General features: G+C 48.2%; 1 protein-coding gene across 1 annotated transcript in view; it reads right to left on the reverse strand.

The window, feature by feature from the left end:
- The window catches only part of CSMD2 (CUB and Sushi multiple domains 2), a 305,276-nt gene that overhangs the window by 132,417 nt on the left and 157,784 nt on the right, over positions 1-15,075 (reverse strand). Inside the window, exons 12-13 of the mRNA XM_037381617.1 lie at positions 9,818-9,930; positions 1,780-1,962 (exon numbers count right to left, since the gene is read on the reverse strand). Coding sequence (XP_037237514.1) covers positions 1,780-1,962; positions 9,818-9,930 — 296 coding nt within the window. The remainder of the gene's footprint in view (positions 1-1,779; positions 1,963-9,817; positions 9,931-15,075) is intronic.

The raw sequence follows: 15,075 nt of genomic DNA on the forward strand, positions 1-15,075 counted from the left end.
TAATATGATGCTGTCTAGAATAAAGGCAGGCGAGTAAAGGTGGGGAGAGGGCTATGAAACACTTTTTCCGCTATGTACATGTTGCCTTGTTGATTCATCAATTGCCAAAGCTGGAGGGCCACAGAGAACAGAACACAATGGAATTATTTCAACTGAAAGATTCATGCCTGTGCCACGCTTTGCACGAACTGCCGATTAGGGCTTGATTTCAGTATCTACCTACAAAAAAATAATCCTACTTTACTGGTAAATCTCTTTTCTATACTGCTATGATCCAACCCTGGGCACAAACTATGGGTTTAGTCTCAGTGTGAACTATCTGCAAGAACCTCAGCCGAAGCACCTGCTGTTCAAACTCATCTGTACTACCTGGAAACAAAAAACCAAACAACTTCTGACCCTGAGCACAGAAACGGCCTAATATCTCCTGCTTCAAAGCTAACCAGGAAAATTCAATTTTCCTCATCAGCATCTTTAGCTGATTTGCTTGCAGAGAAAACCAAGTAGGAAGGGAGTCAGGGCATCTGGCAAAGGCAAAACTCAAAGTAATTGCTTCCTTTCCCCAAATAGACATTTCTCAAATGCTGGGAGATGAAATTAGCCTTTGAAAAAAGAAAGGCACTTATTTAAACCGTCTTCCCACATTCTCCCATAAATTGCCAACGTAGGAAGGCTAAACCTCCCCCTCGCTTCTCCCACAGCTGCTGAAGATCCCAGATTCAGCTCCGAAGTGACAAGGTTTGCTCCCCGCCAGCTGTGTCAACTCTTGGGCACGGATCAGCTCCTGCCACACCACAAACAAAAAATATTTTGTACTGCGGCATCGAACCCCAGCACACCTATTTATCTGCACAGCGAACCCACCCTGTAAAAATTATCAGTTCTGTTTCCTCTCTATCTGTTTTCACCACACTTCTGTCCTCTCTGTGTTGCTCAGCTGGATTGTCCTTTCCTATTTTTTTTGTTAGGATCCATCTCATTCCCCAACGCTAGAGCATCACTTCAAAAGTACAGACATTAACGTACCCAGCTAAGCAGAGGTGAAACAAAAAAAAAAAAAAAGATTTTGCTCATAACCAACTGGGGAAAATACAGATACTTTTGCAAGTTTTAGTAATGTCCAAATATAACATTGTTTGTGAGCGAAGGTTCGGTCAATATAATCAAGCAGATTGCCCAATGCATCTTTAAAGGACAGCGAAACCATTAAAACCCAGTGGGGACTGTGCATCTAACTTCCATTTACAACTGGAAATTTTATCCTTGGTCACTACTGAGAGCATAATATCCTTCTGCTGAGAACTCATGCAACAAATTAAAAAATGAGGTCCAGCAGCAGGGAGCCTGAATATCGTCAGATAACGAAGGAAAATTAAATGCCCCAAAATAGAATCAAGTTTTAAATTGTTGTATTTTTTTGTGTCCGTGTCCATGCCTCCTGCCTCGGACACGAAAGCCCTACTTTCTCTCCAGAAGGGATGCGAACCCGCACAGCGAGAGGGCAGGGGGGCAGAGCAGAGAGAGCTCGTGGTCCCGGTGCGAGCCCAAACGTCTGTCTGGATGCTGGTCCCCGCTGCGCATCCCTTCCCTGCTGAGAGAAAAGCCCAACCAAACCCTCCCCGTGGCTTTGGTTAAGCCCAGCAGCAGCTTGGTGCCATCTCTGCCGCCAGGAGAACGTGCCCTGCCCTGGGTACCAAGCACAGCGCACGCACGCACGGTTTACACGACCACCTCACCACACAAGGATGATGGGTTAGAGCCGACTCCTCACTGACTTACAAACACAAACTGGTTTCTGAGCAGACCACTGGCTGCTCTTTTGGCAGGTAATTGTTTTCTGTCCCTTCAACTCAAAGGCAGGCTGGCACTCAAACTTCAAGCTGTCCCCGTGGCGAAACGTGGATCCTTCTCTCCTGCCGTAGGCTGGGATCCCAGGATCACCGCAGCTCCCTTGGTCAATCTCTGGAAAAAAAGAAAAAAGAAAAAAAAAAAGAAAACAGAAGTTGCATGGGGGAAGGCTCCGACGCTGAGCTGGTGGGATCCCTGCCGTCACACGGCATCCTGGCCTCCCCCACCGTCTCACGGGAGGGGGTCAGCAGCGACGCAGAGCGCAGCCGACAGCATCCCAACATGCCAGTTTTACCAGTGCCACCGAAAGACCCTCCTAAAAACCTCCCCTGACCGCTTCCTCATCCTCCAGATAATCCCAGCCCACTGAAGAACACAGCGAGACCCGAGGAGATCCTCCCCTGCCCCTGCTCCAGGGACTTCTGCTGAGGCAGACGGACCGCGTCTCCCTCCACGGGAGCATCCTTCGGCTCCTCCGGCCGAGGGCACGCCGCTGGGATGCCTTAGCGCCATTCCACGTCTGCCGTCTTCCCCTTCCTGCCCCCGTTCCCATCTCCGCGTCTGGTCCCGAAGCCGCCACCATACTGCAGGGGAACGCAGAGGTTACCTCTTGCCGCGCAGGTATTTCGACTTCACGTAAATACAGCGCACTGCTATCTGTTACCTTCGGCTCCATAAAATTTCATTTCAAATTCATACCCCTGCCCTGTGTCACATTTAGCTACAAAACCTCATTCCTCCTCAGCCTGCCGAGCGCTCCCACACTGTTTCCCTGCTTCACATGCATCTCATCGTTCACGTCCTCCTGGTTTTATCCCCATCATCTGCGATCAGCCTCGCTGTCTTTTCTCCCCATTTTCAATTTCTTACACCAAATTGGAAACTTCTTTTATGACAGTTTCTTTACAGAGGAAAACGGCATAATCTGAGATTTGCATTACGCCATCTAATATTCCAATTTGGTTTGAATAACAACAAGCACCTCATTATTATTCTGACTCCAGGCAACTTAGAGACAGGTGTATTTTGAATAGAAGTCACAAACAAGGCACCTAGCTTCTGCTACTGCTGTATGCACCTGGAACTAAAAAGTCACTGCCACATAATGAAGCGTTCCAAAAATAATTTAATATATATTAATATGATAGTTTTCATGAAATAGGTGTCTTTTTTTTCCCTGTTAGTGAAAACAGCTTGCCAAGATTTACGTATTTCCCTGCCAACTTGGAAAATCCAAATGTTTCAGATTTGTACTTGCAAAGAAGGGACAAAATAGAACAGTTTGGACAACAAGATAGTGTTGAACTGTACGTTACTCTCAAAAAAAAAAAAAAAAAGCAGGAATCAAATCGTGCAAACGATGAAAAAAAAATTCAGCTTTAAAACTCAAGAAACAGCAACAAGATCAAAGGGTAGCATGCATATTTTAAACACGTATCGTGTCCTGACAGGCACGGGAAAACTGGTAGTGCCTTCTGCTGCAAGTCAACAGCCTTTAAAAATTCACCTCTGGCATTCCTTCCCTCCCCACACCTTGAAGACTTGAAATGCAGGAGCAGCAGGCGCCGCCGCGGGCACGCTGCCTCGGCCGCCTTCCCCCAGCGCCCCCATCCCCGCTGCCACCGACGCCGGCGGCACTGGGTGCCCCGGGGAAGGGAACGTTGAACACCCCGGTGCCACCGCGCTGTTTGTTCCTTGTTTGAAGAGATGGCCAGAGTGACACAGCGTGGCTTCCATCTCGGTGGGAGCAAAGTGTTCAGTCACCTCCCTGTCCTTGCCAGGCTCCTGCGCTTCCACCCAGAAACAACAAAACTCCTCGACAGACACACACGTTCCGGCCCGCAGCTCACTCCGGAGAGGGAGCCCCGGCTCCTAAAGCCCACGAGAGTTTTGCCATTAGGCAAAATTTTTGCTATTTGCCTGGAGGAGCTCCCCTCCGCACCTGCCCCAGAGGGATGGTGGCCACGGGACCTCCGCAGAGATGCTAAGCAGCTCCAGCAGCAGCCAGAGAGCTCCAGCGTGCAGCATATGCTGCTTTTTACAACAAGGACATGCTCAGGCTACCAGATACTCGGGAAAAAATGCAGCTGAGCAAAGAAAAAGAAATCCCTTTTGACCCTCTGCTAAGAAAGAATAAAGGTGCCCGAGATGCTCTCGAGGCACCGACTGTGTGGTCCCCCCTACGTGTGAGCTTCTGTAAGGGGACCAAGCATCCTCAGTCCCATCAATCCACCGATGAGGAATGGCACTGCAGGTGAGAGCATGGGAGCCTGAATCCTCAGTGAACCCTAGGTTCCTCAATCACTCGAGCACGCCGCACCAGCCCAGCTGGAACATTGCCACAGAGTGAAACCACAGGCTTAGGAATGGGAGAGAAACGAAGAATTAGAGCTCACACTTCCCACCGCGCACGTGGTCTCCTTGTTAGCGGCAAGCAACCAAAGCTAGCGCTTCTCATTGCATTAGGGAGGGCAGAAAACGGGATTTCTGTCCTGAGAAAATCCCCCGGTTCCTACATCTCTTTTCCTACATAGTAAAATTCACTAAATATGTAGCAGGGCAGAAATCCCCCCAAAAAGAGCGATTCAGAGATATCAAAACATGTTACTTCAATAAGATTGAAACATTTATTCTGATGAATGTTTAAGTAAAATCGTTTTCACATTAGAATAATAAAAGTCAAAACTAAACAAGAACATCTAAATCAAGTGTTTTGACATTATTTAAATGAAACAAGTCGACATGAATCTTTATCTTCCCCATCAAATATGATATCATGCAGATAAGATTTTGACAAAACAGCATTTTCGAACAGAAGATGTTTCACCAGCTATTTATGCTATTTGTCTTCTGGCTGTGGGTGGAGAAACCGGGTCCCTTGGCTCAGCACCGCGGTGGCTGCCCACGCTGCCAGGGTGACTCAGGAGAGCGAGAACCTCGCTGTTCCCTCACACCGCTGCACCACAGCCCAAAACTGAGGCCACACTTTTCCTGGAGTTCTGGGGGAATTCCTGCTCCTGCCTGACCTGGCTCTGGAGGAAAAGAAGAGGATTTTGCAGCTGCAAGCACTGTGCTAGGAAAAGTTCGGTTTCGGGGAAAAAATATCCACAAGGTGTGGGACCTGTAAGCACTTCGAGGCTATAGGTGTGGAAATCACACAAACGTTACCCCCAGTCAGAAAAGACCCTCCAGAAAATATTTAGCCTCACACACATTAATTTGTACATATATTAACTTTGCTGAAACTATGGAACGCTGTAAGCTTTCCGCCCGTACCTGAAGGAACCAGGACCAGGGTGCTTGTATTGCCTAGTTCTTTTTGTCGATCCCAGTGATGACATAAAAAGGATCTAGAGAGGAAACCCCATGAGCAGGAGGAGATCAACTAAGAAGGAAAAGCCATTTCTGCGTGTCTTTGCCACATCCTTCCCATCTAAAACCACCGCTGCAGGGCGAATGCAGAAACCGAATCCAGCAGCCTCATTAAAACCCTGTGGCATAACGGCAAATCGCTCCCACTACGGTTTATACAAGACTTAAATACAAGTAACATGACCCGGAGAGCACTTGAGGTCAACCCATCATAAGCTAAAAGCCTTCCCGTCTGTTGGGTCAGCAGTGCTGCATGTTTTATGACATGAGTCAATACATTTAATGGAAAAGAGAGCAGGAAAGAGCAAAACACTGAAGTTTTCTGAGAGACTTCCACCACCAACAATACTGGGGGCTTAGGCAACGTGGAACCTAAATAAAATAATGTAATTAATGAAAGCCACCTGCATGTTATCCGGGCTTCTCGGTGAAACCTGGGAGCATTTCACTGGAGAAATCCGAAGGCAGCGCTCCACGCCAGGGAGCAGGAGCTCAGCTTCGAAAGCTAACCCTGCCCAGCAGCAGCACTACCTGCAGATGTATTTTTTTCCCCTCAAGTCCCCTAGGATCAGGCAAGTGAAGACGGTATTGATCGCTCTCAATTCGACACAGGTAATGTGTACGCACACCCTTACGCGCAGCTTGCACGCAGGCGTCCCTGCAGAGTTCCGTACTCGCGTATCACACATGTACCCCCCGACGTGGCCACCCAGCGAGCTCCCCCGACCAAACACCAGCCAGTTTGATTAAACCCAGAAAGGTCAGCAGAGGAAATCTTCAGGCTCCAGCTCTGCAGAGCTCCCTAAGCCTCTTAGCACCGCGGGGCTACATTTCGGCTCTAAAGCTAAGCTCCTCAGACCAAACACTTAGTCAGCGTTTCAGCAACAATAAATATTGTTTAATCATCCCCTGCCTGCAGCATGCTGGTGGTTCGGGACACAGACCTTAGTCAGCGCTACCCAAACGAACCAGCTTCCGACAGAAATCCAACCGAGATTAGCGTGCGTCTAGGAACCTAGTTCTGATTTTAAATTATTACTTTACATGAATGATACATAAATGCAAGGCTAAATTAAAAGCCGGCTTTGTTCTGTTTTTCCATGGTTTAATATTTCTGTCTCTTACCACAGAATTTTCAAGTGCTGATTTACTTTTATACTGTTGCTTGTAAGAACCTCAAGCTCATCAGTAACGGGAAGACTTTTTCCCCAACACTTCCCCTGCGAGGAGGACCAAGCATCTTCAGTCCCATCAATCCTCCGACGGGGAATGGAACTCCAGATGAGATTATGCAAGTCTGAATCCTCAACGAACCCTAAATTACTCAAAAACCTTTGAAAATGTTACCCGGAGGAATTATTTGTTCCCAACCGTTACAAGGGGTTGACCCGGGAAATTTCACACCACCATCCTGACGGCTGCGGAAAGCAGTGGCTCCAAGGGGAAGGCACTTTCAGAACAAGACATCCCAGATTAAAGGAAAGAAGGGAGAAGATAAGGCCCAGGACCCCAGGAGGCTGTAAGCCCTCCCACAAGTCAAGCACTAAATTGCGGTATCAATCAGCTCGCTATGGTGGTGAGAAAGAAAAAGACTTTTCCACCAAAGTGGAGCTTAATACAAATTTCTTCTGACAAGCCCTGGAAGTCCAAAAACATCGTTCACTATTATGAGAGAATGCCTGTTTAAAAGGATAAACTGGCTGCAGTTGAGACATTGGAGATTTAGAAGTAATCTTCATGAACATTAATGAGCCAGATCCTCAGCTGGTAAAGACTGACATGGCTTAATTGAAAATCAATGCTGTCGCACTGATTTACACCCACCGAGCATTTGCTCCAAACGCAACCAGTCTTGCAGTGTGAAGATCTGGAAACACCCGAATCCAGATACCTTGTGTTTTGCACATTCTTCCTGGAGTTGAATATATATATATTTTTTACATATTTCTCCTGGAAAGCACGAGGACCTGGTTGGCTTCCCCCTCCCCGGCACCCTGCGCATTAAGAATCTGACGGCATATTGCCCTCCTCAGCACGTTCCTTCCAACAGGTCCTTGAATCTCTGCATCAATAAATCTCTTGGGCATAACTGTTTCAGCACTAGCAACAGGCTTTATGATGGCATTACGCTTAAAACGTACACTAAAACTTAGATGTTTTAGGATAGATGGCTATTTAAACATACTCTATAAGCAATACTCGGCCCTTCTACCAGGCAGATTTTTGGTCTTGAGTTTATATAGCTCCATTAGCCGTAATTTTCCTTTCACAATTAGGAAGACGTGTGGCCATAAAACTGATACGGAAACTTGTTAGTAAGTTGCATATAATTTCATAACGTATTTGGCAAGTGCTAATTGCCTCTTACTTAAATGTCTCTTTGCTTTGTAACTCCAAGCATTTGCAAAAACTAAAACCTCTGGATAGTACCAGTATGGACCTGTGCTTTGGGCATGGAGTGGATTTGCTTTGTTCATGCACAAAGCCCTTGTGCAAGGTCAGTAGCTGCTGTACAAAACCTGCAAAGATGCCCAGAAACAGGAAAAAAAAAAAAAGATATGAACGATCAGCAGAGCGTAGGCTCTGCTTCTAACACCTGCAAAGGACAGGCACCCCCCAGGCAAGGGTTCCTCCTTCAGCGTTCAGCAGCAGCAGCGCCAGAATATTCCTTTTTTTTTTTTCTTTTTTTTTTTCCCTTCCTTCCCTAGGACACCACAGGCATAGAAGAGCACGGCAGAATAGGCGGCAGCTGTGCAGGGTAAAGCTGGTGAGCAGGGAAGGGAGAAGAACATTTGACACTGGAAGTTCCATACGACAGGACTCCAAAGCAGGAATGATAACGGTGATCCCCAAACCGCCCGGTGAGGGCACAGGGAGCAGGAGCAGCTCAGCCTTGCTATAGATCAAACTCCCAAAAACATCCAGGCGAGCCAGAGGAGGACAAAGTCACGCTCCTTATAGATCCAAAGTTCACAGAAGATGAACAACAGCGTAAGGAAGTCCCTGTATCATGTGCTTTGCAGCTTTATGTGCTACGCTACAGGGTAAACATCAGATGTATCAAGAGGCTGAAAAAATATATCCGCATCGCTCTTTGGATGAGATTCACAAGGCTGCGGAGCGCTTTCAGCCCCCACAGCTGGCGGGCAGGGGTGCAGCAGCGCGCTCCGCCAGGCTGCCAAGGATCAATCGCAGCCAAACGTGGCAGGAGACAGACATGGCAGCTCCTGCAGACAGTGAGCTTCCCCTCCCAGCCAGTGAGACTGAAATAGCACCATTAAGATGCTCCCTAGACAATCAGGCTAGATCTGCCTTCTCCTCCTTTCAATTCCATTATCTCTTATCCACGTCCCTCCACGACTTTTCTGCTGACCTGGTCCTGTAATGCTGTAAATACTCCAGCATCATGACCCAGTCCCCGCTCCCGGGCACTGCTCAGCCTGCCTGGACACGCTGGCATTCACCCCAGCCACGTTTTCGGGTAGGTCAGGTCCCTTCAGGCTCCCAAAACTGCGGTTACTTCAGTGTCACATCATCAGCACCACGATGGGCAAGTCCTGGCCTGAACACATGAGGGCAAGTCCCAGAGAAACGCTGTTAAAAATGAATGAACGCTAATGTGCATTTAGGGCCCTTGAAAGCAAGATTTCAATGTTAGTGCTGATGTCGGTGGAAGCTGCTGGTACTCAGGCACTTCAGGAGCAGCCCCCATACCTCGATGAAGATTTATGCGCCTACTTTTAGGTGTCAGAGACAAAAGAGTAAGCCTTCCCTGGCAGCAGCAGGTCACAGAGAAAACAGAAAGGCATTCAAGTGCTTTTCGAAGAGATTAAAGATGACAACAATACCAAAAAGAAGCTGACAGGGAAGTGGAAATGTTCCTGTGAAACGAGCTCCCCCTCCGCAGGCACGAGGCACTGATGGGGGATGCAGAGCACGTTCTCCAGAGCGGTGCTGCAGAGGGTGCTAAGCACCCTAGGCGCTCACATCCAATGTGGAGACACAAGAAGGAGATTCCTGGAAAAATCTAAAACCAACTCAACCAAGAATCTCAGAAAAGCTTCAGCCAGAATCACCAGTCACTCAGGTGAGTGAGGAGGAACACTTTTCCATCACCCTTCCTCTAAACCTGTAAATACCAACGACACCAGCAAACACAGCAGCTTAAGACAGACTTCAGCATTCATGTCCTAAAGCATTTCATGAGTTCCTTCTGAAAAATCCCAGCATTAACTTTTCTTTCACTTGCAAGACTCCAGACTACCCCAAGTTTAAAGTTCCACTGATCGACTGGAACCATTGATTACTTGATCACACTTTCTCCCGCAGACGCAGCCTGTTGCCAGCAGCTGAGATTCACCAACTCTTTTCCAACAAAGCAGATGAAACGGCAAAGAAACATTACCCACTCCGTCTGCTTTCATGGAAAAGCTGTTCTTACTGCAGCAAAGCTTCAGTTTTAAGGAAAAAAAAAAATATCTGCAGAGCTTCAATATATTTAGAGAAGCCTCTTTTTCTCCCAAACAGCTGTACCCATCTCATCCCTCGTCCCTTGAAAACAGCTAAATTCTAAGAGTGAGAGAGATGCCTGGATTACCTTCATACGTTGCTTTGAATCCCAGCAAATTGCTGACACTGTCTGTCTGGAAGAGGAGCCACATCTGGTGGTGCGTGCTAACGATGAGATCGGGAACTGTGGTACCTGTCAAGCTGTAAAAATAAATAAGAACAAGTAAACAGCCTGTACATCTCCCCAAACTTATTATCCCACCAAAATAAAGGCTGCGTATGCCCCTGGGGGAGCAGAAAATAATGAGAGCAACACCGACACAATTAAGGATAACCCCAAAACAGAACACTGTCCAAAAATCTGATAGATTTTCAAGACTGATGAGCCTCTCGGTATGTTTGTGCATCCTACCTAAACAGGGAGCCTTCTACCACAGTTAAGGGTCGCTATTACTACCAGCGCTATAATAATTACAATTTAGTACCATTATTACAATGTATTATCCAGCATCAGTAGTAATAATTTCCTTCCTCACTGAAGCAAAACGTAAGCAAACAAATGAAATTCCCAGAACCCATACTGGTGACTGAATCCTCTTAACTGCCTGTAGAGTATTTGCTAGCATTACAAAAAAAAATTACCTTCAACACATTCTCGGCGACATTTCTATCCTCACAGACAAGTTTTCACAACAATGTCAAAAAACCAAACCAAAACAAAAAAAACCACCCCAAAAAAACAAACCCTGGAAGACAAGGCACGAGCCTCAAATCTGCTGAATGCCCTGTGAGCCCTTGAAAATTGCTACTAATCCAGGCGGTACGGGATGCTCAGGACATTGCCTACCCTTCAAGGAGACTCTTAGGAGAGCTGAAGAGATTTAGAAAAATGTCACCAATATATTCGTATTTATGAGCCGTGCGCGGCTCTCATTCAGCCTTTGGGATTAATCACCTTGTTGCGGTTCAACACGGCTTTAGAGTTTTATCCCCCACCCCAAGCGCCCGCTCCGACCGCGGCTCCCGCCCTTCCCTATGGAGTCACGGTGGGAAGGGATGGTCACAGCGTCCGTAGTGTCACGTTGCCCGTCTCAGCGGCAGCGTTAAACGTTATTATACTACGGCTGCCAAGGTATCATTGTGATAAAGTTATAAATCACCTTCAGTGCAACTGCTGTGAGTGGATAGGTGTTTATTTTTCCCCGTAGTGTTTGCTTAAATCTAAATACATACATATGGATGGGCATGGCTTCTGCCTGGCGCCGTTCTCAAGCACGACAGCAGCACCTGAAAGGTTTCTTGATAAAATTGATCCCCAAGCTCTCCAGGCAGAATTATTGAACCCAACGCTGCAAGGGAACACACCCAGCAGCTGTGTGTTGATAGCATCCTGTGAGGAAACGTAACTCGCAGCCTCCGGGCATCCTTGCTGCCATTCCCAGCTTCCCGGGAAACCAGAGGCGGTACGGCCGAGCTGCCAGCGCCTGTGTGCCGAGAGCGAAGTCAAACGCCTGCTTCAAGGGCTGTGCTGCTTTACCGCTCCTGAACGCCCTCCTGAACGCCGGCCACGTGCTGAGCGCCAGGTTCTCTCCAAGACCCTTCCAGGGATCTAACATGGATGGGACCAACTCCACCGGACACACAACTCTCCTCCCCATCCCGGAGAACTTCTCACCGCATACGCACCGGAGACTACGGTAACGTCCGAAACCAGCCACTGCTTGAGCTCTGGCCGTGGAATCTGAGGGGTGTTTTTCCCTGAAATCCCATTCGTGTCTCCCAAGCCCATCAAAACCTCCCAGTTCTGCCCCCACCTTTGCTCTGTTCCTGCTTTGACCTGCATCAGAAATTCTGTTGAGCCCAAGGTGCCGGCAAATTAAGAAGTAATCTTGTTTTAATGACTGTTTTGCATCCAGAGAGTTTGATGGGAGAGGCAGATGAAGTGCTATTGTTGATTCTCCTCAAGTTATTTAAGCAGCAGACGGGCAGGAATGAGGAACATACCACAAGAAAAACCTTCAGAAAAAGGCACTTCAAAGGTTTTTGCATGCTTTCCCACTCTACTGTAACAAGCTGAATGATTGATTTGGGGGCTTGTTACTTTAGGGAATAAAATCCTCTCTGCCAGTCGGAAAGCTCAGCCTAACAATCTGTTATGTTCTCCGAGATGCATCTCGCAGGGATGCGAGTGAGACTGGAAACAAATGGTCCTTCACACCTCAGCCTGGGACAGCGCCCGCTGCCACGCAGGCGGATTCAAACGTCTTTCTGCAGTTGGAAGGCGGCAGGACCCAGTTCCTCTTCAACATCCGAGAATAAATCAAGAGCAGTAATAAAACTGGAACTCCTGCCTTTAACAGGGTGAGGTTTCTGCACGTCGATTCCTCCAAAAAAAGTACAGCTCGTGTCCAGTGGATGCATCCGATACCGACAGTGGGTAAGAGGGCAGCAAATGCTGAGAAAAGTTGTCCACCACGTTCATTACGAAGGGAGTATTTCTGCGGTCTTCACAACTCTCTCACATTTCATTAGTTTTCCACTTACCCTCCCAGATCAAAAATAAATAAATTTCCCTGTCTGGATTCAGCATCAGCAATTTAACAGAAAGTTCTCCTGCCAAGAGAGAAGATACCAAGACACTACACCTTTTGCAGACAGGCTCAAGATATTCCAAAATTGCACTAGCAAGGTGTTGAGTAGCTAATACAGAGTGAGAAAATGTGGAATGATTAAAATCAAATTGAGGAAAATCTTCACGGGCTTTAGACAAACAGAAAGGGATGGAATGAGAAATCATTTCAGCAAGTTATTACAAACTACTCCCCTGGCAGTAATTTGCACATTTTGACCAATCAGCTGTGAAATGTTCTGTGACACTTTAATTACAAACACTTTTGCAATAAACAGACCTCACATTTATATACATCGCAGGTTAGAGTTGCTGACCTAAGTATCACCGGTGTTCACATTCGGAACAGAAACGTATGGGAAAACGAACCTCGGAGAAGGAGAGGTCTTGGAAAGAGGCAAACATTAAGATAACGGAAAACGGAGTGGGAGGCTGATTCACGTAGAAAAACAAGGGAGGAGGAAGAATTAAGAAAACCGCAGAACATGACACGCTCTCTGCTACCTGGGAAGAGTACGAGCGCTTTGCTAGAGCAGCTTTTGGGGAGTCGTTTGCTCTTGCATAAGGTGATTAGACAGAAAAGAAGGGAGACTTGCAAGTCAAGACACTTAAAGCTGGTGGCCTTGGGTTCCAGCACCCCGTTCACTGCTCCAAATACTCCCCCCAAGAGTCAGGGTGACTTTTCCCTCCTCCTGCCCCAGCATCTGGCTTGGCAAGTTCCCCCAAGCCGTGTGAGACTTTGACAGCCACCACCGCCTTACCTCCTCGCTCCCAAGCGGCAAACGAGACCCCAGGACGGCGAGCAGCCAGGCTTCCCGAAGCGCTCCAGACCCCAGCACCGTCCCGGGGCGCAGCCGAGCTCCAGGATATGGAGCAAAATACCTGCAGGTGCTCAAAGCCGCCCTGAAGTCACGCCGTCCACGCCAGCAGCACCCCGCTGCACTAGCCCAGTGCCACGTGTGACCCGTGCCTTGCTCTGCACCTCCACCCCCCGTGGCACGGCCGTACCTGCTAACGGCATGCTTGCGGCACGCAACCGGCATGCTGGGAGCGAGACACATCTCCCAAAGTGCTCCGATGTATAGCACACCTCCCACAGGTTTTAATTTTTTAATCTCCCCACAGCTACAGGGTATTCTGGATCTCCCTAAAGCTACAGGGTATTTCACTTTAATGATTCAGAGAACCTACAGCAGAATCATTGCTATATCACGATATATGATATCACGAATGATACACAATTACGTCTGAATGACACACAAATTGATTTCTCACCGACCCTTCAAACAAGGAACAGAAAGACTTTATCAGAGGAGGGGCAAACATAAGTCATTAACATCAGCAGGTTAATGAGAATAAACGGCCCTCAGAGATGATCAAGGCTCACTCTTTTTCAACGGTGGCATTTTCTACAGGCTGTTGTAAAAGATCCTGACTCACCCCTATGATACACAGGGGTCCATTTCCACTACAACCCCCCCTCCCCAGCACGGCGTGGATTTGGAGTGAAGCACGCTGTATGTAAACCTAAAATTTGGAGAGAAAGTTTAAAGGAGAAAAACCTCCCTGTGTGTGCTCAGGGCCACCCTCCATCCAAACCCGGCGGTGCCAGCACACGAGGACACGCTCTCCTCGGAGAAGCCAAGAGCTCCCACCGACCTCAAGAGAGCCTGGAAAACCGCAGGCACCACAAAACGATGGTGACATCCCATAAAACACGTGGGTCAGGGAAATCCCTCGCCCTCGGTGTAGCAACCCACAGCTCCTGGGCTGACACACTCCCTCCAGCCTAAGCCAGACCCACCTCCAGCTCCTCAGCCCTGAGGGTGGGATGGCGATGGCCAGTCCAGAGCCAGTTCCCCTTTACTCCTTGTATTAGCTGCACTGTAACACAGAGCACTCGGGCTCCGCAGCTTTTACAAACGATAGCCTGACAACACGGCAATCCTTTCTTCTACAAACTGGCAGCATCGGAGATTTCATCGCTTCCTTCAGCACAGCTGGACTAGCCCTGTACTGATCCAATGTCCTTTCTTTGGAATTAAAATCAGAAAAAAAGAAACCAGCCCCAAGCAACCACTCCCCCCCCCCCCAAAAAAAAAAATAAAATCACCAAAACAACCCAAAGCCAGCAAAAACCCAAATATATTTAGGTAGGAGACATTGATATAGGAACATCCGGAAGGAACGTAGGACTATCAACGTTTCTTTCGACCGAAGGAACCTCCATGGAACATCCTATCTACAAACGAAGGGATATAAACAGAAGGGGATGAACCCTCAGCCTTCCAGAAGTGTGCGTCACCGTTTACACGGGTGCACACCGGGTGTAAAACGCTCAGGATGTCACCCGAAAATAATGGATTTACAGCCACTTTGCACCGTTAACAACGGCCGCACAAGGAGGACAGCACGGGGGAGAGGGATCCCGACTGTCCCCGCTTTCTGCCCGATTTGCATCTTCTCTTGTAGCTGAGCTTTAATCCTGCTCCCCCAGCTCCTGGACAGCCTCAGCCTCCCCCAGGGGCCCCGACAAAGGCAGGGAAGTGAAGCAAGGAGGCAAAAACCCTTCCGTCAGCGGCAGCCTAAGAGAAGGCGACGAGGGCAGAGCACCCCAAGAACAGCCAGCTCCGCCAGCTGGGACCCCCGCACCCAAACCCACTGGTGACATCTCTCCAGGCACAGCTGAGGTGTGGATTTCTCACAGGGACAAAGGA

The sequence above is a fragment of the Falco rusticolus genome, chromosome 3 (genome assembly GCF_015220075.1).
Source record: "Falco rusticolus isolate bFalRus1 chromosome 3, bFalRus1.pri, whole genome shotgun sequence".
In the NCBI taxonomy this organism is placed as follows: domain Eukaryota; kingdom Metazoa; phylum Chordata; class Aves; order Falconiformes; family Falconidae; genus Falco; species Falco rusticolus.